This window comes from Haliotis cracherodii, unplaced genomic scaffold (assembly GCF_022045235.1).
Source record: "Haliotis cracherodii isolate W230 unplaced genomic scaffold, xgHalCrac1.p SCAF_14, whole genome shotgun sequence".
Lineage (NCBI taxonomy): Eukaryota > Metazoa > Mollusca > Gastropoda > Lepetellida > Haliotidae > Haliotis > Haliotis cracherodii.
Genome location: NW_027266269.1, coordinates 34,151,578 through 34,178,613, shown reverse-complemented (window position 1 = coordinate 34,178,613; position 27,036 = coordinate 34,151,578). Strand labels below are relative to the sequence as shown.

Here is a 27,036-nt window from a genome sequence, read left to right as displayed (position 1 = left end):
CTGCAGACGAGTGGGATATTGTTCCTTTGTGTGGATATTCACGGATACATTCCTCGAACAAGGAAGCTGCCTTAATTTTATACACATAAATTTGGTAGGTTGTAATTATGGTATTTGCATTTTGTTTTGCTTCATTTGAACCGATTCGTTCTTGTTTCTCTACGCCTTGGTTGGGAAATTCTTCAATGCGCGATAGACGTTGTTTTCACATGTCTTTTCCTTTGTAAGCGTGTATATATCACCATCAATTTGTAAAATGTGATTCTCCCAGGCAATTTATAAAATGTGTATATATTTCAGTCCTTTTGACTAAATAATCTGTCCAGATTGATTAAGACGATCAAAAGGGCATACAGACATCACAAAAGATTATTATGTAGGATTAGAAGCCAAACAACATAGAAATGTACTTTTCAACGTAACACTTTCAGTCTCTTGGTGATGACATTAAACATCAAAATGTTTGGAATTCGTTACCATAATAATACAGATGGAAATGTTTTTCAGTCACTTTGTAAAATAACTGAATATTTAGACGTTTAATAAATTTGTTACACATTTTGACAGTAAAAAAATATACACACTATATAAAGAGCAGTGCTCAGGTGAAATATTTACTTTGTGTTACAAGACGAAATAGTGTAAACGAAAATTGCAAAATAACCAAGCAAGTGACTTATCAAAACTTCGTCAATGTGACCATACGCCCTTATTACTACCCATTAAAGTGACTAATGCGCTTACGAATGGCGCAGTAAAGTTCGCGACCTAGTCTAGATTTCTGCTATACATCGGGTACTCACTGGGAAAAAACAATAACAAAGGCAACAACCAGTACCGGGGAATTGCGTTAGATCAGTGCCCCTTTAACATCATGAGCATCGATCCACGCAATTGCATCAACGAAGTCAGCGAGCTTGACCACCCGATCCCGTTAGTCGCCTCTTACGACAAGCATAGTCACCTTTTACGGCAAGCATGGGTTGCTGAAGACCTATTCTACCCCGGAGCTTCACGGGTCTCAATATTATGCGAATGTAAAAACACATGTTCATGATATTGTACAATGGGGTCTGCAGTTAGCAGGAATTATTTTCAATATGGAATTGGCTGAGTCGCTTCTATTTTTCTTAGTTATTGTTACTGTTGGGGGCATGACATGCATCAATTTATCTGACTTAACCAAACTTTCTCATTCACTAAATCGTCTCTCTACTGTTTACATCTGAAGCAGTGTAAGAAAAATAACTTCAATACATGAAAAGATGATGTCACGCCCTGCTTGAGCAAATCCAAGTGTCGCCGCGTTGTCGGCTTGTCCGTCCTTCACTCCGGTAGTATTATGGACGGTTGGCCCTGCAACAGGAGATTGAATAGGAGCAGAACGTCATATGCGAGTGAGTGAGTATAGGTTTACGCCGCTTTAAGCAATATTCCAGCAATATCACGGCAGGGGACACCAGAAATGGGCTTCACACAATGGTGTGGTGTGGTGTGTTGTGATGTGGTGTGATGTGATGTGATGTGATGTGGTGTGGTGTGGTGTGGTGTGGTGTGGTGTGGTGTGGTGTGGTGTGGTGTGGTGTGGTGTGGTGTGGTGTAATGTGGTGTGATGTGATGTGATGTGATGTGTTGTGATGTGGTGTGATGTGGTGTGGTGTGGTGTGGTGTGGTGTGGTGTAATGTGGTGTGATGTGATGTGATGTGATGTGATGTGATGTGATGTGATGTGATATGATATGTAATGATATCATGTGTAGTGATGTGATATGATGTGGTGTGGTGTGGTGTGGCGTGGCGTGGCGTGGCGTGGCGTGGCGTGGCGTGGCGTGGCGTGGCGTGGCGTGGCGTGGCGTGGCGTGGCGTGGCGTGGCGTGGCGTGGCGTGGCGTGGCGTGGCGTGGCGTGGCGTGGCGTGGCGTGGCGTGGCGTGGCGTGGCGTGATGTGATGTGATTTGATGTGATGTGATGTGATGTGATGTGATGTGATGTGATGTGATGTGATGTGTGGTGTGATGTGGTGTGGTGTGATTTGTTGTGGTGTGATGTGATGTGGTGTGATGTGATATAAAGTGATGCGGTGTGTCGTGTCGTGTCGTGTCGTGTCGTGGCGTGGCGTGGCGTGGCGTGGCGTGGCGTGGCGTGGCGTGATGTGATGTGATGTTGTATGGTGTGATGTGATGTGGTGTGGTGTGACACGATATGATGTTGTGTGGTGTGACATGATGTGATGTGATATGATGTGGTGTGATGTGGTGTGGTGTGGTGTGGTATGACATGATGTGATGTGATTTGATGTGATATGATATGATGTGATGTGGAGTGATGTGATATGATTTGGTGTGATGTGGTGTGGTGTGATGTGATGTGACATGATGTGGTGTGGTGTGGTATGACGTGGTATGGTGTGGTGTGATGTAGTGTGTTGTGTTGTGGTGTGGTGTGTGTGTGTGGTGTAATGTGGTGTGGTGTGGTGTGATGTGATGTGATGTGATATGATGCGATGTGATGTGGTGTGATGTGGTGTGATATGATGTGGTGTGATGTGATGTGGTGTGATGTGTCATGATATGATGTGATGTGATGTGGTGTGGTGGGAAATGATGTGGTGTGATGTGATATGATGTGTGATGTGGTGTGATGTGATACGATGTAATATGGTGTGATGTGATGTGGTGTGATGTGGTATGATGTGTGATATGGTGTGATGTGATGTGATGTGATGTGGTGTGACATGAGGTGATGTGGTGTTGTGTGATGCGATGTGGTGTGGTGTGGTTTGGTGTGATGAAATGGGATATGATGTGATGTGATGTGATGTGACATGATGTCATGTGATGTGATGTGATGTGATGTGGTGTGACATGGTGTGGTGTGGTGTGATGTGATGTGATGTGATGTGATGTGATGTGATGTGATGTGATGTAATGTGACATGATGTGATGTGATGTGATGTAATGTGACATGATGTGATGTGATGTGACTTGGTGTGATGTGACGTGATGTGACGTGACGTGACGTGACGTGACGTGATGTGATGTGATGTGACGTGACTTGATGTGGTGTGGTGTGGTTTGGTGTGATGTGACGTGACGTGACGTGACGTGACGTGGTGTGATGTGACGTGACGTGACGTGATGTGACGTGACTTGATGTGGTGTGGTGTGGTGTGGTGTGGTGTGGTGTGGTGTGGTGTGGTGTGGTGTGGTGTGGTGTGATGTGATGTGATGTGATGTGATGTGATGTTACGTGACGTGACGTGACGTGACGTGACATGATGTGGTGTGATGTGATGTGATGTGATGTTGTGTGATGTGATATGATATGATGTGACAAGATGTGATGTGGTGAGATGTGTTTGATACGGTGTTGTGTGAAATGATATGGTATGATATGATATGATATGATATGATGTGATGTGACGTGGTGTGATGTGATATGATGTGGTGTGATATGATATGATGTGACATGTGGTATTTAGGATGTGTTGTAGATAAGTAACCAAACATTGATCATCTGCTCGAACCGCTCAATGTCTAACATCTGTACAGCATCGGTCTTTTTTCCCGGAGTAAAATATCGCACTTTGTAAATTCGATCGCTTCATCCCATTGCAAAAAGTTCTCTGATAATCTCGCAGATGTCTGTTGTTGTAATGCTTACAATGAGGATATGTAAAACATCATTAAGTAACATATTTCATGAAGAAAAACACATACCTTGCCTTGAGTTCCCATCCCCCGCACCGTCCTCGCTCATGCTGCAACCAATGACGACGTGACTGTATGAAATGGCTGTATAAAGAATATGAGAAAGGAACGTAATATTACAGGGATCAGACAGTATCCACACCGCTGAAGTAACAGAAATGAATCTAGGGGAATCGATTATTACGACTTGACCAGGAAGTGGTAAAACAGCGTAAAGGCAATAACAAGGTTTGCTTGTAAATACACCATTCTTGATAGTGAAAGGTACACCGCACGTACATAAGTGTACTCCTAAGACTCGACACGTTACTTGGTTAAGTGTACAATGACATGCAGGCCATGGCATGGAACATGTATGTACAGGTACAAACACACCTACATCTTCCCTGTTTACGCTTCAAAATGAAGACGGGGTATTTTAGATGGCAAACAGTTAAATATGATTCCAAATTCTAGTATGAACAGGCAATATATAAATTTCACCATACCTTTTAACGAACCTCCAAACATATAAGCCAGTTAAACAGACAAAGTGTGCGTGATCCCAACAGCCCGCCTGTACACTGGAACATGCATCCACACGTTGTGGCCGGCCCGGTGTTATGGGAAAAACATACCCTAGAAAATGTAACATTTAGTGAGTGAGTGAGTGAGTGAGTTGGGTTTAACGCCGCTTTTAACATTATTCCAGTTATATCACGGCGTGTCAGCTTAATGTGGGAGGAAAGCCCGAAGTGATGCAGGTCTCATACGTTTACCACTTCGGTGAAACCCACGAGCACGGGTATGGTGCTGACAAACCTAGAAACATAATCGGGGTGAACCGGGATTCGAACCCACAATCATAGGTTTCTGGCGTGTCCAGGGGACGCAACTCTGCACAGCGAATCGCGGCGCCTTAGACGACTGGGCCACCCGTGCCCCCCTAACATTTAGTGAGTGAGTGAGTGAGTTAAGATTTAAAGTCACATCGGCAATATTTCAGCCATATAGTGACTATAACAAATTAGACAATACATCAATTTAGAATATAAACCTGTCGACAAAGGACAGTAAAAGTACTAGATTATCACAGGTGTAGGTTTAAAACTAGTAAATGATCATAAAAATTCACAATTCATATAATACAATACGTTACAATACAACGTAAAAGTGGGCTATAGATCACCAGCAACCAAAAGGTAGGTCACCATACCGGGGACCATGGGGACTTACAGTACCTTTGCTACCTGCAAGGACCCCGGCAGGATTTACACCATCTCTTCAGTTACTGGTGATTATGGACAAGTTTAGCCAAAATTAAAACTAACAAATATTCTACAATTAAAAACCTGGTATATATAAATTATTTTAAATGAAGAGGGGTTACGCACCCTCTCAGGGGGACAATAATTTTACGCTACTTCAACCCCCATCAAGGGTACAACCACTTACAATCTCAGTTAAGAACTATATACTACCAATTTATAAAATATATAACTGTAGACATCAAAATTTATTAATCAATTCAATTTCCTTTAAAAATCCAAGAATTAAATGAGAGCTTAGGTTAAAAAGATCCTTGAGTGATGAAACTTTGAAATAGTTATCCCTTGTGATGGCAAAATCAACACAGTCAAGCAGGACATGCTTGACTGTGATTCTTTCATCACAAGGGATGCAGAATGGAGGATCTTCACCTTTTAAAATATACTCCTGAGTGTATCGTGAGTGACCAATACGACATCGTCTTAAAATGACCTCTTCAAATCTGGACTGACAGCCCAAGTAGGTGTAACCAATATTAGGTTTAATTTCATGTAATTTATTGATACCTACTTGGGCGTCCCACTTCTGCTGCATTAAATCTCGGATGTAAGATCTAATCATGGGTTTGAAATCAGTGTACGGGATCAGAAGTGGTGTCACAGATTTGTTGAGTGCTGCTTTTGCAGCATTATCGGCCATGGTGTTACCAACAATTCCGACATGGCTGGGTAACCAACAAAAAACGATGTCGTATTGGCCAGTAGCTAGAGAATTAAACAATTCAATAATTTCGAGTAAAAGTGGATGTTGATGTGACATATTATGAATAGCCTGCAGGCACGAAAGAGAATCAGAAAATATAATAAACCTCTGATATTTTGACTGTGTACTAATATATTTGAGAGCTACTAGAATGGCATTGGCTTCTGCTGTGAAAATAGAACAGTTATCAGGTAATCTGGATGAGATAGTCTTGGATCCAATGACAGTGGCACTGGCAACGGTGTCACCATCCTTGGATCCATCTGTAAAGATTGATTTGTAAGTATCATATGAATTTCTTAATTCATTATATTGTTGTTGATAAACCAGCAGGTTTGTTTCAGATTTCTTTTGTTTAGTTAAGGTTAGGTCCACCACTGGTTTCACTAACTGCCATGGCGGAGAAGACAAAAGCTGAGTAGGGGCTATAGTGTCAAGATTTATTTTAGCAGCAGAAATATGGTATTGTATTCTTATTCCAAGTGGTGGAATAAGAGATGATTTTTTTTTATAGAGATTTTCGTAAAGGGGATTAAAAACACAGTCATATGCTGGATTCGAGTGATTAGAATATAATTTAGAGACATATTGTAAAGACAATTTTATGCGACGGTGTTTTAGGGATGGCTCATCAGCCTCCACATACAGACTATTAATGGGTGAAGTCCTGAAGGCACCAAGGCAAAGCCTCAGACCTTGATGATGAATTGTATCCAATAATTTTAAATTACTTTTACAGGCTCCACCATAAATGATGGAGCCATAATCCAGTTTAGATCGGATAAGTGCTCTGTAAAGTTGGAGGAGGGTTTTCTGATCCCCTCCCCACTTGGAATTTGAAACAACTTTCAGCAAGTCAAGTGCTTTCAGACATTTATTTTTCAAATACTTTATATGCGGTAAGAAGGTCAAATGGTGATCGAAAATGATGCCCAAAAACTTGGCCTCCTTTACAACTTTAATAGGATTGCCAGCTAAAACTAGTTCTGGGTCTTTATGAGGTTTGTATTTTCTGCAAAAGTGGATGCAGTTTGTTTTAGATTTTGAAAATTTAAAACCATTTTCTAATGCCCATTTATGAATTTTATTTAGACACAATTGCAGTTGCCTTTCGACAGTATTCATATTTTTACCACAGCATGAAATATTAAAATCATCAACAAACAGTGATCCATCAATTGAATTGCTTAAAACTTTTGAAAGGCTATTAATTTTAATACTAAATAAAGTGACAGACAAAATACTGCCTTGTGGGACACCCTGATCCTGATGATAATGATCAGACAGGGTAGAACCCACGCGGACTTGAAAATGCCTGTCGGTTAAAAACTCAGATATGAATTGCGGCAAACGGCCACGTAATCCAAAATCGTGTAAATCTTTTAAAATACCATGTTTCCATGCAGTGTCATATGCTTTTTCTAAGTCGAAAAAGATAGACACTGCATGTTGTTTATTTATTATTGCATTTTTAACAAATGATTCTAACCGTACTAAATGGTCAACGGTACTTCGATTCTTTCGAAAGCCACACTGAATATTTGTAATTAAATTATTTGATTCCAAGTACCATGTTAATCTATTGTTGACCATGCGTTCCATGGTTTTGCAAACGCAACTGGTCAATGAAATGGGTCTATAATTTGAGGGATCACTGTGATCCCGTCCAGGTTTCGGTATGGGTATAACTATAGCATCACGCCAGGAAGAAGGAAACTGACCTGTTGTCCATATATCATCAAAAATCAACAAAAGGGTTTCTAAACACGATTCTGGCAAGTGCTTCAGGAGTTGGTAGTGTACATTATCAGCTCCTGTAGCAGTATCATGAGCTTGTCCAAGAGCAGTATGAAGTTCATGGATCGAAAATATTTCATTATAGTCTTCCCCATTATCGGATTTAAAATTTATAGTTTTCTTTTCCTGCTGTTTTTGAAATTTTTGGAATTGAGGGACATAATTTGAGGAAGAAGAATGTTTCGCTAACGTTTCACCGAGTTTATTTGCAATATCCGATTTATTTGTTATAAGGTCATCCCCAGACTTAAGATGGTGGGTACTACTTTTAGAACCCTTACCTTTAATTTTCTGTATCATGTTCCATACCTTGGACATGGGCGTTCGTGAGTTTATTTTGGAAACATAATGTTGCCAAGATTGCCGTTTATTTTGTTTAAACGTACGCCTGGCTTTAGCATTTAAGATTTTATATTTATTCAAATTATGAACCATTGGATGACGACGGAAATAGTGTTCAGCCTTTTTCCGTGCCTTCCTAGCTTGTTTGCAGTCATTGTTGAACCATGGTTTACGGATGTGTGGATTTGTAGAGGACTTATATTAGGAATACATTCATCAGCGATTTTGTTTAATTCATCAGAAAATAATTGCACAGGATCAGTCACGTCAATAAATAGGTCAGGCTTCAATTTTTTGGATGCGAGCATTTCAAATAAAGGCCAGTTGGCCTTAGTGAAGTTCCATCTTGTTGAAGGTGGAACATCTGAAGGTAAGACAGGTTTTAAAATGGTAGGGAAATGATCACTGCCACAGAGGTCTTCGTGGACGGACCATTCAAATTCGTTTAATAAATCAGAGTGAGTGAGTGATAAATCAAGAGCAGAGTAGGTACCTGTACCGGGATGTAGATATGTGTTTGAACCATCATTATGTATACACAAGTCGTTGTTTGAAATGAAATCTTCCAAAAGTTTACCCTTGTTATTTGTCTGAACACTACCCCAGAGTGGATTGTGCCCATTTAAATCACCCATAATAATACAGGGCTTGGGTAGTTGATCATAAAGAGCCTGAAGTTCAGACTGTCGAAGGGAAGAAGATGGTGGAATATAGAGCGAACACAAAGTAAAAACTATGTGTAAGGTTACACGGACGGCAACAGCTTGAAGAGGAGTAGCAAGTTGAACAGGGCTATGGATAACGCCGTTTTGCATGAATATTGAAGAACCTCCAGTGGCTTTTGCCCCTGGAGGTGAAAAGACATTGTAGGAGGTATAACCTCTTATATCGAAGTGATCAGTGTCTTTGTAATATGTTTCTTGAAGACACATCGCCGATGGTTTGAAATCCTGAATTAAAAGTTGTAAATCATTATAATTATTCTTAAGTCCTCTACAGTTCCATTGTATTAAATGTGATGATTGATTCACGGTGGCTCAATGGGAGATCTCTCACGTGAACGTGAGGAAGAGGAACACCTTTCGCTACTGTCTGACGATGGAGTCACCTCCATGTCTAAAGCACTAAAGGAGTTGTGAGTAGTTACTTCCGAAGAAGAGGGGGTACTGGGTGATTGATTTCTATTTAACTTTTTTCTTTGTTTTTTAGATGATTTTCGTTCCAGAGAAGATGGTTCTTCAGGAGATGTTTCAGGCAATGCTGCAGTAGAAGTTTCAGTAGCAGCTTCAGGAGATGCTTCAGACGAAGTCTGAGTTTCAGCCTGAACACCATACGATAGTGATGTGGATTTACGTTCAGTGATAGCAGTGACGGAAGTACTTGGAACAGGTCGATTTGAATTGACCCATGTCAAATCAGTCTGACACAGTACAGATGAGAATTGTTTAGCAGATTTGGTCACGGCAGCAGAATAATTCAGAGTTGAAGGAGCTGTTGATTGACTGGCAACAAGCTCCCTAGCCTCTGCAAAAGAGATGTTTTTTTCACATTTCAGTTTTAGTATTTGGGTTTCTGTTTGATATACAGGGCAGTATTTAGAAGAGGCCATGTGTTGGCCTTCACAGTTTGAACACTGTAGATCCTTAGTACAGTCCATACTCTCATGGTTGCCACCACAACGATGACAAACCATGGGGCGTCTACATGTTTTCGAACCGTGACCAAACTTTTGACACTTGTAGCATCGGAGTGGATTGGGGACATACACATCCACTCCGATGTTGACATAACCTGCTTTTATTGATTGTGGAACCGATGGACGGGCAAAGGTGAACAAATAGGTGTTTGTTTGAATGATATTTGACTTGTCATCCTTACGGGTAAAACGTTTGACAGATAGTACTCCTTGATGTTTGAGTTCCGAAACAATCTCATCTTCTGACATGTCTGAAAGTGAACGTGTCCTGTCGCGAACAATGCCACGACAAGAGTTCAATGTTCTATGCTTAGAAACAGCAACCTCAACATTAGCAAAGTGTGTGATTGATAATAAATTTAGAGATTGCTGTTTCCTCAAGCATTCAACCAGAAGAGATCCAGTACGCAGTCGTGTGACATTTTTGACTTCTCCACAACATCCATGAATTGCTTTGGATACAGCAAAGGGATTTAGTTTTAGTGGTTCATGATCTGTGGCTTCGATCACAAGGAATCGAGCCCAGGAATCAGGAAGAGTATCAGCTTCATCAGAAGAACTAGAGTCCAAATGACGTCTTTTTGAACCAGAGTGTGAGTTAGCCATGATTATGTTGAAGTGATTCAGCAACCCTGCTCCCCACCCACCACGGAGTATCATAATAGACAGTGTTGCAAAGCACCGGATCTCCAAGATGCATACACCAGGGCTACAGGGTTGTTATACTCCAGAAAATATGACACAAACAGCAATATCTGTATACCAAAATAAATGCCAGGCTGGTTCTGCCCATGACAAGAAATTGGATACATACTGAGTTTGGAGGTCAACATTACCAGATTGGCCCATGAGCCACCGCCTTCAGGCATGGGACTCTAGGCAAATTTGTACATATAATTTTCAAGGAGAACATTCATTTACAGTATTCAAAAATACAGAACATAATTAACATGAATGTGTACCATACACAGGGCATGGCATGACCAGCCGATTGATAGAACCGGGCCCATTCTACCACCCGTCTAGGTGAAGTTAGGGTCAAAGTGGTGTGTTGGGCAAAGGAACACTGTTCCTGGAACCAGTGCCCTCAACCACCAGAATCCCTTCCTCCACCGACACAGGGGCGCAACCCACGGCAAACAGGTTGCCCAATTTCGTCGCCTTGTACGACCAGCAATGGGGTGCTGTGGACAAATTCTACCCCGAGTCCACACGGGGGAAGAGCTATTAGCGCTACCCAGCACTCACCACGAGGAGGTTGCTCTTCACGAGTGCCCCCTAACATTTAGCCTCATCCTAACGTTTCAACGAATTAAAAGTTAGGGCAAACAAGGGTAAAGGTTTATGACTCCGGTGTATATAATATGTATGTTGGTTTGTGTTTAACGCCGCACTCAGCAATATTCCAGCTATGTTATGGATGTAAATAATCGAATCTGAACCAGACAATCCAGTGACAAACAACATACCCATCGATCAATGCAATTGGGATACGATGAGTTGCATTACCAAAGTGAGGGAGCCTGACCACCCAGTATACTGTGTCTGGGTGGGGGTATCAATGGTAAACTGCTGCATCTCTCTCTCTCTCTCTCCCTCTCTCTCTCTCTCTCTCTCTCTCTCTCTCTCTCTCTCTCTCTCTCTCTCTCTCTCTCTCTCTCTCTCTCTCTCTCTCGCTCACACACACGAACTCACGTGGCTATTTAATGCAATAATCTTGAACGCAACATTAAACCCTAGTTGAGCACCGCAGATTATCTTTGACAAATTCAAACACACACCTGTACTAGATAAACAAACGGTATTGCGAAGTTTTCCTGTATGATGTTGCCGCTATTCACTGGAGTAAATTCTCACTTCTGTGGATCTGTGCATGTCTATGTTTAAATGTATTGGCAAATTATAGAATTAGTCCGTGTTATGTTCAAGCATATGATTTGTCATGCATGATATATTCATGTAAAGGTACAATTATTCGACGACATTTGTCTGATATCATATACTTACATGTCAAATAGAAATATGTTTTTGTGACATATGTGTCGATTCGTTTCCAGCACAGAAACACTAAACCAGACAAAATCCTTTAACCTGGTCAGTTAGTCTGAGTAGAACTATTCTATTTCAAAGTGTTTCCTCCATGGTAGCTGACATTAATACCTTCAATATGATGATTTGTCACGTTATTTTAACCCAAACCCAAAGTAAATTACTGCTGTACAAGGAGAGTTAATGCATCCGTGGTGTGGAATGGCGACCTATTTTCACAGCACACAATAAACTGAAAACTGTATGTATCGACGCCTGCAGTGATTGGCAGAGGCATAATCACCATCCGGTTTCAAATCAATAACAACTGCTTTTGCGAGCGCGGGACAACACCTTGAATTCTATCTATGGATTTGTATGGTATAATAGCGAATTGCATGAGTAATTTGAGTCAGTATTCTGATGTGCCTTCCTCCATTAGATCTGTACGAGTTACGTCCCATCACCTCCCAATATACACCAGTGCAGTTACACGTTGTCACTCAGTAGAACGGGGTCAGACAAGGATCACATGCTGCTCTTGTCTTATTTAATGCCACAATCAGCAACATGTCAGCTATATGACGGCGGTCTGGACCAGACAGTCCAGTGATTGACATCATTAGTACCGATGTAAGCAAATAATATACGATGACATGCATCTATCCTTTCCCCGAGCCTGACTATCGTAGTTTAATTTCCGATCTCGTTAGTCGCCTCTTACGACAAGAATAGGTTGCTGAAGTCTAACTTCACATCTTGACGGGGTTCGGGGATAAGATGCTGTTTGGAGGGGGCTACTATACTGACTGGTAAACGTGGCAGATACAGCTGGCTGACTGTAACGTTGACCTGGTTGGTATCTTGCATACCCCACAAGGAGTATGTACATGCTGTCATTTGGTTTCTAAAATGCAACATAACATTTAATAAATTAATATTATTATAATAATATCAAATAATATTTTAAACCTTTCCCACACAAGGTGTGACGATTATAGTAAAATCTAAAAAGAGATATTTGTCAACAAGGCTGAAGAGGATGTTTTAAGCTGTTTGTAAATTATCATTTGAGATATCATAACATTTTACCGCAAGTTGAGATTATTAAATTTACGTCAATTTTTATTGCAATTTGCGTATTACAATTTACATCAAATTTTATTACAATTTACGTTTTTATTACAATTTACGTCAAAATTATTACAATTTGCTGCAAGTATTACAATTTACCTTTGTATTACAATTTACGTCGTAACAATGCTTCTGCCACTAGAATTTGTTTCCCCTTCAGCAGTTCCAACCAGGAACCACCCATAGCAGAACTCTTGAAGCGCAGCAAGGAAATCCATTTCATTTAAAGTGAAAAGATCATTTTATTTCATTCTTGACGTGCTCGATTGGTGGCAAAGAAGGGGCTCTTGCAGGCCAGGTCGACACATGAACATTCAGAAGGTGAAGATGGCCCTTCTCTGAAACCTTTGTCGAGGTTGCGTGGCTCGAATTCAGGGCTCACTTGCACAAATTGATCTTAGCGCTAAGATCTTAACTCCCATACTTTAACATAAGCTTACGACAGTCTTAGAGCTAAGATGGTTTTGTGCAAGTGGGGCCTGATGTCCTGGTGGGCAGCCACTACGGGGACTGTCTCTCGCGTGGTTGTTGGTTGTGTTTCCTCGAGCCTTTTCACAAACATTATTCATGGTTCAAATCCAAAACTTCATATAAAAATTCATGTCACAACAACCTTTGTCTTTGAGTATATCTTACTGCTAGTCACCTATGCACTCAATATGGAAAGGCGTCTTAACACATGAAGCACAATTTGCACCATTTTTAATAACACAAAAAGTGCCAATGTAAGCAGATATTCGTAATGTGTCCAACCTCTACATACATTCATCGTTTAATATTAGTAAAAAGTCGAAACATCACCGTCACTTCCACGGCATATGATGACATTATCGGATGCTTCAATGTGAATATGTACCTATTGTTGCAGGAATGTGTTCAGTGAGGATATGTTTTCTTATTTGTGTTTTCTTGGATAACAGGGACACAAAGCATTTCTTCTACAAAAAAGGCGCTCTTGTTACTATCAAATCGTTGTAGCTTTAACGCTGTTGTAGTGATTGCTTCTGGTATTGATGTTTCGGTTGCACTTATACCCCGTATCCGTCTCTTGCAGTCTGAACGACCTCGTAGGCTGAGATCAAACAACGACGCCGGTACTGTAATTTATTAAATACTTTTCAAAATGTTTTGGACATTTTCTCAGTGAAAACATGCAAATGAAAACTCTGGACAGTTCTGCAACAGTCCCTTTTCACATACCGTTTTAGGGGCGGTCGGGTAGCTAAGTGGTTAAGGCGTTCGCTCGTCACGCCGGGTTCGATTCAATGTGTTAAGCCCATTTCTGGTGTCCCCCGCCTTGATACTGCTGGAATATTGCTAAAAGCGGCGTAAAACCATACTCACTCACTCTCTCATCATTATGGGCATCTGTGATACAGCTTGGTTATTTCTGACTAAAAAGGTCTTCAGCAACCAATGCTTGCCGTAAAAGGCGTTTATGCTTGTCGTAAGAGGCGACTAATGGGATCGGGTGGTCAGGCTCGCTGACTTGGTTGCAGCATGTCATCGACCCCAATTATGTGGATCGATACTCATGATATTAATCACTGGATTGTCTGGTTCCCTCCCGTGATATTACTGGAATATTGCTTAAAGCGGCGTAAAACCTCACTCACTCACATACCGTATGTGCCACTTTTTGACCATCTTCCCGACGCAAGGGAATTACCTTACGATAAGAGTCCAGTTTCCACCCTTGCCAAAATATTACGCGTCATGTTCCTTCAATGTTCCTCCTACTGACCAATCAGGTTCCATCTCTCATATCACCTTGTTTGGCAGATATTCTGTTTTGAGAATTATGTTAAATAAACTGGTAAGTTTCTCGTGAAGATTACTGCTTGCAAACAACAAAGTTTTATTTCAACGTTATCTGGACCTGGACTTTTATTCTTACATAGACTGTGTATTTGTAAGGAGATTTCTATAGGATGTATATTTTTGAATAGCTCTTCATCTATATCAGTTGGATCATCATCCTGATTGCCCTTGATTCCCTTAAGCCTATCGCATATGTGACGTTTGAAGTTACCTTGAGGTTGTTACAACGGCTGGGTAAGTTGTAAAGGGACCTAACAAAAGATGTGCAGAGTTGCGTCCCCTGACACACAGTGATAAACGTCATAAAACTGCTGAACTGTTCAAAGAGCTGCAAAATCCTACATAAACAAATCATAATGATACATAATTTTTTACTCGGGCTCTGATTATTATGATGCTGTCCTTCTATCCTCTTTTGCAAAACTCCTGCCCTTCCGGTGGATCTGAAAAACAACAATTTGATTCATTATATTCCTGGCTGCAGTTTAGTATATTTCCAACAACGATACATAAGGTGAGAAATGGAGCAGGGCTGTTGTCATCTGCTTATTACACAAACACTCAGTCTGCATTGAACTTGGAAATGAAAATATGAACGTGTCAGGATGAACACATCCGTATGTATGTATCAGTATGAACATATTGGTATGAACAGACCCGTGAAGATCCGGGGTAGGATAGGTCTTCAGAAACCCATGCTTGCCGTAAAAGTCGATCGTGGTTGTCGTAAGAGGCGACTAACGGGATCGGGATCGACTTGGTTGATGCATGTCATTGATCCAAATTGCGCAGATTGATGCTCATGACTGTGGTTAGGAGGTGGGTAAATGAATAGGTAGATCCATAATATTGTAAAAATAGCATTAGGAAACAATGTTAGAATTACAAAATTTAATTATTTTAAGTGATCACCTGCAGGTTCATGGTATCTAAATGTAATTTTTAAAGGGAGATATCACCTTTAATTGAAAATGGAGAAGTTACTTCCCTTGACATGTCGATCAACTTTGGTTGTGTTTTACTTTTTGTAGAGGTTTCTTTGTGGACTCGACATAAAAACAAGTATTAAACTCGACTTTGTTTATCTGTTAACATTTTAACACAGTACCTGAAGGAATCATGGGTAGAATCCTGTTGATGAAGACACACTCGTGATGGACTACCCCGTGTCCTGCTGCTAAGTTGTTGCCCACGTCAAGGGTCATGTAGGTGAGATCAGTGTTGTCAGAGGCCGGCCAGTTCACCTTCACTGGGACCGGAGCGTTAGGGTCACTGCAAACATATATGACAACTTCAAAATGTCTACGTTAAACAAAAAATGCCTGCTGGACATGCATTTTGTCCTTAAAAAAATAAAAAGATCCGAGGTAACTCAAGCGTTTTGTGAGATTCTTAAACTCAGGGTCCGGTTGCCACAGTGGTTGCTGATTATAGACGGGAAGTACGTGACACACTGTCGTGAATAACATGCGAATGTCCCGCAGGTATCAGTGGGGGTATCCAGAAAGGATTTGTGAACAGAATGTTCTCCCCCCTTTCCCCCTTCCCTCACTCACTGACATACGTACCCTCTCACTCACCCTGACTTGGCAAAGTTGGTCCAGTAGGTCATGATGGTCTTGCTGAGTTCCACCTCCTCCTGTGTACATCCCATAGACTTGCCAAGGCACAAACCAAACACAAACTCAACGTCGTACCAGTGGGTTGCTCCAATCCAGTGTGGATACGGACTAACTGATAGTCGGTGGTTAAAACTGTACACATACGTAGGGTTAGCAGGAGAGTACAATCTGTCAAACTCTAGATGAGGACACTTCATTTCCGTATCCGAAAGCAAGTTACTCACGACATCAAAATAGTCAATGTCCTTTACAGGAGCTTTCTGACTTTCATAAAACAGCTGAAGGGGTTCTTGAATTCTTTCTCTGGTTACAAGTTCAAATGAAAGAAGATTATCATACTCTGGGCGAGTTAAAATCAATGTTTCTGGTACTGTTGTTATGTTTCTCAACTGACTCAACATCGCCGCCATAAACAGTGTTGCCTCATCTTTCGTAAAACCGTGTAATACACTTGTCTGCTTGGTGGAACCACTCGACATGAGAGTTGTGGGGTCATCAGGGAGAAAGTATCCATCCACAACTGGGACGAATGCAAGTCCTTCATCAAACAAACCGAGCTGAACGTCTACCATAGTTTTGGCCTCTGCTGTCTTCAAGCAGTCGTATATGTCTGCATCAGTTGAAGATAAAGGACATTTGAGGAGATCAGCAAACCTCTTCATCTTCCGTTTTGCTGTTTTGGGCTTGGCGCAAGCCCATGGAGAAATGTGGGTCCCACTCTGCATGATGGCTCTGTCAAACATGTCACGTGACAGAGGTGACACCAAGTGGTGACCCACGCTGACACCACCAGCACTTTCTCCAAATATGGTCATCCTTGTTGGATCCCCGCCAAAGTTGGCAATGTTATCTTTCACCCACAGTAAAGCCAGTCTTTGATCCATCAGGCCCATGTTGCCAGGGATGGTATCTGGCCCAAGGTAGCTGAACCCTAAAGGTCCTAATCTGTAATTCATTGATACAATGATGACGTCATTCTCTGCTGCAAGGTATTTACATTCATACAGTGGCACCCGTGTAGATCCAAAATACCACCCCCCGCCATGTATCCAAACCATCACTGCTAGATGGCCACCATTGTCTGTTGGCGCCCACACTGTAAGATGAAGACAGTCTTCACTGTAATCATCAGGGGTCTGTCTGTAAGTCTCAGGAGAATTAAACATATCCGTAGTTTGAAAGCAAGATGGTGTCGGTTTCTGTGCATCCCTTACTTCCGGTCCCCATGACTCTGAAGGCTGGGGGTACTTGAAGCGGAGATCGCCAACAGGTGGCTTAGCGTATGGGATTCCATAGAATACGTCAAGAGATTTACCCAGCACTGACAGACGTTGTCCATGAAGAGGGCCATTTAGAGTCGACACTGTCTGTGGCCTGACGATATGTAACACGGCCAACAAAGCCACAAGCCTCATTCCAGTCCACATTCTGAAAGAACATGATTTCATAGATAAACCTTTCGTAATATAGACTTCCTGAATGACTCCAAACATGTCCAAAAGCTTTGAATTTGTTTTAGTCAATTTGTTTTGATGTCAAGATACTTAAAATGATACTCAAGTGCATTTGCCCTAAAGGGGTTGCTTTTGCAGTCCTTTACTCTTTTCGTTCTTTTTGGCAGAGGGGCGGTCAGTAGCCTCGTGGTTAAAGCGTTCGCTCGTCACGCCGAAGACCCGGGCTCGATTCCCAATATGGGTACAATGTGAGAAGCGCATTTCTGGTGTCCTCCGCCGTGATATTGCTGGAATATTGCTAAAAGCGGCGTAAAACCATACTCACTCACTCTTTTTGGCAGATATGGCAAACAGCGATCAGTTCATTCCGGACGTCATGTTTCTGAAACGTTTTTGTTTGCTGCAGGAGATGAAACGTTTAGGGTTGGGCAAACTCGATTTTGACCTCCTATCACTGGTCCAGGCGTGTAGAATGTTACTGTAAATACATCTAATTACTTTGTGTGCTAAGGCCTTCTTGTTCAACAGGTTTCAATCTGTGATATGTACAAATAGAAATTTCTTTGGATTGTTTCATTAGCGTAAAAAAAGCGTAATGTGACCTGGTCATCCATGGTGCTGAACATGTTTCAAATACATATAAATGCCCTGAATCTGTATGATACCAATTTGTCATGTTACCCCTTAATGAAGTAAAATATGGGTAAGAATATGCTATTACTCGCACGCACCTATTTGGGGCAGGCATATTGTCATTCCAACTACCAATGACCTAGTGTGTCTTGATACAACACGTTCTGGTACCGTTCCAAAAGTTGGTTGGTTGGTTTGTTGTTTAACGCCGCACTCAGCAGTATTCCAGCTATATGACAGCGGTCTGTAATAAATCGAGTCTGGACCAGACAATCTAGTGATTAACATCATGAGCATTGATCTACCCAATTGGGATCGCTGACATGCATCAACCAAGTCAGGGAGCCTGACCACCGGATCCCGGATTTTACGACAAGCATAGTCACCTTTTACGACAAGCATGGGTCGCTGAAGACCCCTATTCTAACCCGGAATCTTCTCGGGTCTGTTAGGCTTATGACATGAATTATTACCGCCCTTGTAATCTTTCAGGATTGTGTCAATGGTCACAATTATTAAAAAAACGGTATTATAAAGAATTTGTGTCAACTAGGTATATTCATTCATGATACGTAAAGGCAACAGGCCTGTGGTATGGGTAGGTTTCTCTGCAGGATAAAGCCAACGGTTAAAAACGATATCCGTTGGGGTCATATGCGGATAGAGATGCAAATATCAAAGGTCAAGTAGGGACTACTTTAACTGTTTATAAACAAAAATGGCGTCGTCCTTGTCATTCGGCGACCGAGTCAGAATTAACCATCGGGCAACTCGTTGCGTAATGATTCACATATATTTCCCAAGTTAAAGCATATCGGGACATACGGAATTATACAGTATGATTGAACACATTTAACTGTGTCTTGGGTATATTTTGAGATGCAAGACATATATAAAATCAAAAATTATTTCTGAGGGATTCTTTGGTAAAGAACTTGAAATCATACGCGTATTCTGATTGTTTTGTCGTATTTTCGCACATAACATTCATCGATAGGGGGACGAGTCTTCTTGAAGGGTCAGAGTTATCAGAACCTACTGCAATAATTGCTATCATTATCAAATCAATAGTCTTATATACTGAAAATCAGTGTCTAACTGTGAATTAGCAAAGGCATTTTACAAGTTTTGGCTGCTTTGGAGATATAAATTGCGAAACAATTTTGCGAGGTCACAAGCCAAGTGGGGTCATTTTCCAGAGGGATCTCTGCGGTTTGGAGCCTTTTCCACAAATTAAAACAGTTGGATTTGATCGAATTGTTACCTTGTTCCTTCGTAACGTTATGGCAGAACAAGCCGGCAGTGGCCGTGACGTCTCATATAGACTAGGGTTAGAGTAGCTTCCCTTGGAAAAAGGGCAGTTTCTCGGTCGGACAGACCGATGGGTTGGAGGTAAAAACAATTTGTGGAGGCAATTGTTTTGCTTATACGTAGTTACGCCTCTGTATAAGAAACAGGTTTCACTGTCCGACTGACACACCACTTACCATCTGACGTAATATATATTAATGTGCACATTCCAGGAAAACTTTAAATGTTTAAGTAATATATGTTAATGTTTGTGAGAGATGGAAAGAGATTTTCGAGCACAGACATTATATGATAAAGAGGTTATCACGCTTGTGTGTTTAGGGATGGTAAATACAATGTTTATTCCTAATACGGTTATTTACATTCCCAAAATACAACCATAATAACCTCTATTTATCCATGCATGCAAATAGAGGGTTTGCTAAGCATTTATCCGTGAAGAAGAGTGCCGAAGCCTCATATTAAATACATGTTTATATCACATATATTTATGGTCATTTTGATGAATATAGAGTAACCTTTTTATATATACTGATCGTAGAATGTACACAAAGGACATTGAATACGTGTGTGAGTTGTCCAGTTTATACCACGTTCAGCAATATCTAACCTTATTACGACCCATGAAGATCCGGGGTAGAATAGGTCTTCAGCAACCCATGCTTGCCGCAAAAATACGACGGGATCAGGTGGTCAGGCTCGCTGACTTGGTTGATGCATGTCATCGATCCCCATTGCGTGGATCGATGCTCATGCTATTAATCACTGGATTGTCTGTTCCAGACTCGATTATTTACAGACCGCTGTCATATAGCTGGACTATTGGTGAGTGTGGCGTTAAACAACAAACAAACAAACAACAAACAAACAAACAAACAAACCTTATTCCGATATTGGTTTCACACAAACAAGACGGACCATGAAACCATGACTTGAATTTGAACCCGGCTCCGTGGGACGATATAACCAGTAAGGTTTATCTTATAATGTCCTTTAGCTTCATTTCGGTCTGTATCATTTAAGTAAGGACTGGGCGGAAGAGGAAATAATATGGTTCAGGGACTGTGAGACAGGCTACTTCAAGGTCTGTTTGACAAACTAGCAAGCCGAGGGCTCCTTGTCGTCCTGATCTTTAGGGCTAAGCAAATCGAGTAAACTGAGACAGCGACATCGACATCAAATACCAGTCACTTCTGTGGGACCATCAGTGTCACTACTTCTCCACCCCCCACCCCCCCCAAATAAAACAGTGTATCTCGTGTGCAAAAAGTAACATCATTCACATATGCTTGTATACATATTGGTCGCCATTGTGTGGCGTCTGTAGAACTGTTATGAGGATCAAATACATATGTTGGAATGTGGGCTAGTAAAAGAGCTCAGTACTGAACCATGTGCGTGTACCGCTATATAGTCCAACACCTTATACATAATTATACCCAGCATGTTAAGAATTTCATAGTATATTATTATTTAAACAACCTCCAACAATAAAAAAATAAGCTTCTTCTTTAAAAAATAGTGAGCTTTATTTATTTATTAATCAGATTACTAATGTCTCTCTTGTGTTTATTTCTTGGATGTCAGACAGTGCAGTGCAAATATAAAAACCAATTGATTTTACACCAGCAGTTATGATAATGATTTCGAAATGTAGAAAGGTATACTGTGTTATACATTATTTGCCATTATTTGAAATAAACATGTTTCGAAATTCAAACCATACAAAGCATACAATAATGATTCGCATGCATGTAACAGGCTGTGCTTTAGAAAGAAATATTTGTTGATTGGTCCTTTTTCTATCAGACAGTGTTGTTATGTAGTAGTATCAAGGGACAGCCGTCGCTGAAAATATATATGTATTTTTTATATAAACTAACGAACAACAATTTAAATTGAAAAGAGACCCAGTGAGAATGAATATTTTATCCACTGTTCACCAGTTAGACAAACACTTGGTGACTAAAAATATATGATTTTACTAGAAATATGGAGCTGCATTTAAATTGTAATGGGGTTCCAGTGAGATAACTGAACCAGCGCTTCTAGACGTCCTTCTTTTCGGGCTGTAGCATCACAGTAACTGGGCGGAAATGAAACATGTATAGTTTAGGGTCTGTGAGACTAATGTTTACATTGTAGCTTTCATAATTTAGTGATAATTCAAAAAGCAAAATAAAAAACCCAAACTATTCTACCTTCATGAAAGTATACAGAATAACATACAATAACTCAGATTTGAACAATTACAAGTTCTTTAAGAGACAATAGGTATGGTGCAAAAGCTCTTCTTTCTACTATAAAACCCTGAAAGAAAAATAATCCCTTAATTACACCACTGTGCCTTAGGTCCAGCCTTGATTATTTACAGACTGCCGCCATAAAGCTGGAACAATGCTGAGTGCGGCGTCAAACAACAAACAATCAAAAACACTGTGCCTTAGTTCTGTTCTGCCAACCGGCCCAACCAGAGATTCGGCCACATATCCGATGACACTGGCCCAGGCTGACCCCAGCCGGATTCGCCCTACTTGTCAGTTCTCGGTGAGACACTGACACCACACTCTGTCTCATAGTCCCCCACACCCGTGAAGATCCCGGGTAGAATAGGTCTTCAGCAACCCATGCTTGCTGTAAAAGAACTATGTCACAAATTCACTTGTAAGGAAATATCCCTTCTTTAAGAATACATGGAGTTCCCACGAATATTTCCAAACACAGGTGGGTTTCAGGTTTATACATGTCAGAAAGTTTAAAAAAATAACTGTTATTCTGAAGAAACTCGACCAATGCCATAGAATGAGAACTATCTGCTTGTTAAAGTATTCAAATGAAATATGAAAACTCTCGTTTACTTATATATGAATTCTGGACCTTTAAAAAGGTATCATATAATTGTATCGTTCACTGTGACTTATTCCATTCAAGCAGATTACGTAAGACTATGAATTTCCCTAAACACAAACTAGGACTAAAACAAATTTTTCGTCTACCTAAAATTTACATTGATAACCACATTGAAATGGACAATTTAATATTCTAGGGGTGGCTATGCATATGTGAGGGCTAGGATTATTTGTATGTTTATGGAAACATACATACTATATATAAATCATTCCTTAAAACAAACATATTAGATATTATTAACAGGTTCAAAACATAACACCCGTAAAAAGCGACTATGCTTGTCGTAAAAGGCGACGATGCTTGTTGTAAAAGGCAACTAACTGGATCTGGTTGTCAGGCTCGCTGACTGGGTTGATGCATGTCATCGATCCCAATTGCGTGGATCGATTCTCATGAAGTCAATCACTGGATTGTCTGGTCCAGACTCGATTATTTACAGACCGCTGTCATATAGCTGGAATATTGCGGCGTTAAACAACAAACCAACAAACCATATCACCCATGCACGTAAACGTCATATTCACGACCTTGACATTAAACTCTGCACAAATTCGTATTTTGAAGTTTAAGGGAATTCTGGTGATGTGATTGGTTTTTTTGCTGCTCATATGATGACCCGTTCAGTTATCAATAAACTTAAAAAAAGTGACGTTTACACTAGTTATGACCGGAACTACTTTTCATTGGAATCCCCGAGTTGAACATGTCTCTGCTGTCTCGATCCCCTGTTTACCATGATCTTAAGGGTCGGCGATATTGGACAATAGATTCACATTAACAATGATTCATTAAAACTCTCATTTACATATTTGCGTTAACCCATGGATGCCGGAGGGACATGTATGACTCATGTTGATTTCGAATAAAATTCAAAATACATCACGCACACAAATACACTGCAAGTCTGTGGGAAATTCCCTGTTCTGTGATATCATCCACAATCCTTTCATGCAAAGCAGGATTACTGAAAATGACCTCACAAAATTTGGACCTTCGTAAATCTCGCCATTTATGACACATTACCTTATCACCATTACGGTATTATTTAGTGTATGTTTTAGTGAGTGAGTTGGGTTTTACGCCGCTTTTAACAGTATTCCAGTTATATCACAGCTTATATGTCAGCTTAATGTGGGAGGTAAGCCCGAAGTGATGCAGGTGTCAGACGTTTACCACTTCGCTGAAACCCACGAGCACGGGTATGGTGCTGACAAACCTAGAAACATAATCGGGGCAATCCGGGATTCGAACCCACAATCATAGGTTTCTGGCGTGCCCAAGGGACGCAACTCTGCACAGCGATTCGCGGCGCCTTAGACGACTGGGCCACCCGGGCCCCCAGTGTATGTTTTAAAATCAATATATGGGATGTTTACTCATGAGAATTGCATTTCAAAAATAGCATTAGTTGGTTGGTTTGTTGGTTGTTTAACGCCGCACTCAGCAATATTCGCGACCAATGATACGTACATTTCAAACGTTAGTCATATAAGCCTCGGAGGACACGTTCGTGTCCTAACATGCATCAATGTGGGAAACTCTGTCTTTTCGTGTGGTGTATATTTACTTGATGTTAATAAATTGTAATGTATACTTTCCATTTGCACGCTCCTGATGAAGTGGTAAACATATGCCCCGAAAGGTTGTGTTCCTCGTTATAAGGAAGTTGACATCCGTTAAGTCTCCGTTAATAAAGTTCTATACATGTAACACGCTGAACTAGGGCGACACATCTATGTTTATCCTAATGTTTGTGACACAATGGGGAAGGAATGTACAGCTCGACCAGCGCTGTTTATTGATAAGCGCCTTCCCATGTGAGGAGACAGAGCTGGAGGCTCCGACAAAAGCGCTCACCGTGTCACACCGCACAATTCCCAAATAGGTTGGTGGGTTGGTTGGTTTGTTTTATGCCGCACCCAGCAATATTCAAGCTATATGACGTAGGGCTCGATTCTGGACCAGACAATCCAGTGATTGATATCATGAGCATCGATCCACGCAACTGGTTGGTTGGTTGGTTGGTTTGTTGTTTAACGCCGCACTCAGCAATATTCCAGCTATATGACGGCGGTCTGTAAATAATCGAGTCTGGACCAGACAATCCAGTGATTGACATCATGAGCATCGGTCCACGCAATTGGGATCGATGACATGCATCAACCAAGTCAGTGAGCCTGACCACCCGATCCCGTCAGTCGCCTCTTTCGACAAGCATAATGGCCTTTTACGACAAGCATGGGTTTCTAAAGACCTATTCTACCCCGAATCTCCACGGATCTCCGAAATAAGTTAACTATGCCATCACAAGGGTAAAAGGCCAAAAGTAATTAGGAGATAAATTTGCGTGTTCAATGTTCAGCAAAATCGAGGTTCGAAACCTCAAATTAATTATTTTTTATTTTGTTGCCTCTGAATAAATAATTCCTTTCGCCGTAATGCGATCATATATAATCATGGTGTTATGTTGATGCGATACGCTGGTGGGTCAGTCATAATGCAGGATTCTGATCATGAACGATTCTGAGTATTTGTTTGTGCTCTAGAACAATGAGGTACTTTATGTTTTATGAAAGCCTACAATGTAGACATTGCTTGAGTCAGTTTTGGATGATAAATACAGTTGAACCCCAGAGAGGGAACCGCGACTTACAGCTGCAGGTGAGGGTAGGTAGTTTAACCCAGATAGTGAATCACGACTTACAGCTGCAGGTGAGGGTAGGTAGTTAACCCGAGATAGTGAACCACGACTTAGAGCTGCAGGTGAGGGTAGGTAGTTAACCCCAAATAGTGAATCACGACTTACAGCTGCAGGTGAGGGTAGGTAGTAAACCCCAGATAGTGAATCACGACCTACAGCTGCAGGAGAGGGTAGGTAGTTAACCCCAGATAGTGTACCACGACTTACAGCTGCAGGTGAGGGTAGGTAGGTAGGTAGTTTAACCCAGATAGTGTACTACGACTTACAGCTGCAGGTGAGGGTAGGTAGTTTAACCCAGATAGTGTACCACGACTTACAGCTGCAGGTGAGGGTAGGTAGTTAACCCCAGATAGTGAATCACAGCTTACAGCTACAGGTGAGGGTAGGTAGTTTACCCCAGATAGTGAATCACGACCTACAGCTGCAGGTGAGGGTAGGTAGTTAACCCCAGATAGTTAATCACGACTTACAGCTGCAGGTGAGGGTAGGTAGTTAACCCCAGATAGTGTACCACAACTTACAGCTGCAGGTGAGGGTAGGTAGTTAACCCCAGATAGTGAATCACGACTTACAGCTGCAGGTGAGGGTAGGTAGTCAACCCCAGATAGTGAATCACGACTTACAGCTGCAGGAGAGGGTAGGTATTTGATGTATGAAAGAATGTCATTTTTCATGACACACTTACCTTATATCTTGCTATACCGGTGTGCTCTCGCCACTGCTCAACCTGTGTACACAGCGACGCGCTGCTATATGGAGCGAGATATCAGATGACGACCTGGTTAGTGGGGCTTGCATATTTGCAATTGTTGCGCCCTCTACGTGTGTTCACCAGGAAATGATATTAGAGTGAGGGAGTTATATTTGCATTTTTATTCGGAAATTTCATCAACGGACGCCGTTTTCTTCCATTGGTTCTCTCAACGAGAAACCTTCACATTACATGATAAATGAAAATGATTGTTCTCTCGAAGTGTTTTTTTTCACGGTTAGTGAGCGAGTGAGTTGGGTTTAACGCCACTTTGAGCAGGATACCAGCAGGATATCACGGCGTGTTAGCTAGATATGGGAGGAAAGTGATGCAGGTCCTGGATATTTATCACTTTGTTGAAACCATGAGCACGATCACTGGAATGATGCTGACAAACCTAGAACAATAATCGAGGGGAACCGAGACTCGAACACATGATTAAACGATTCCGATGGAATAAATATTCACATTCATTGTGAATAAAAAAATATATATCTGGCTTTGCAGCTGTGATAAAGATATCTGACATCTCTACACATTCCCAGGCCATCCCAGCATATTAAATAATCGCTCCCTGATTGTGAGTGACGAACATTTATATGCATGTAAACGGTTCTTGGGGGTAAAATCTAGCACAGAAAACGCAAGGGTATATGGTGAATGCGGACGGTTTCCCATGTATATCAATAGTTATTTAAAGGTTTTTAAATACTGGGTCAAGCTATTAAATATGCCATCTTCAAGATACCCAAAAAATGTTATAATATGATGCTTCTCTACGACAGCCATGGGAAACAAAATTGGGCATCAAAAGTTAAAAACATGTTATACGAATGTAGTTATGGTTATATTTGGTTACAGCAACATGTAGATATGCCACAACATTTCTTCTCCCGTTTGACACAGACTTTAAAAGATATGTACATTCAAAAATGGCATTGTTCTTTGCTTAGTTCTAGAAAAGCAAACTATTACACTACATTTAAGACTACTATTATACTAGAACCTTATCTATTAAGTGTAAATTTACATAAGTTTAGAACAGCTCTTTCTCGATTCCGTTGTGGCTCACATGATCTATTTATTGAAACAGGCAGATATGAAGGTATTGCAAGAG

The 27,036-nt window shown here is 41.0% G+C and overlaps 1 protein-coding gene across 1 annotated transcript; it reads right to left on the bottom strand.

Moving 5' to 3' along the window:
- Positions 1 to 13,930: 13,930 nt before the first annotated feature.
- Positions 13,931 to 25,904, bottom strand: LOC139460759 (cholinesterase-like). Its single transcript, XM_071242229.1, has 4 exons — positions 25,854 to 25,904; positions 16,118 to 17,587; positions 15,646 to 15,809; positions 13,931 to 14,980 (listed from the first exon to the last, which is right to left on the bottom strand). The coding sequence occupies exons 2-4, from the start codon at positions 17,584 to 17,586 to the stop codon at positions 14,943 to 14,945; spliced, it is 1,671 nt and encodes a 556-aa protein (XP_071098330.1). The 5' UTR covers position 17,587; positions 25,854 to 25,904; the 3' UTR covers positions 13,931 to 14,942.
- Between the last annotated feature and the right edge of the window lie 1,132 nt (positions 25,905 to 27,036).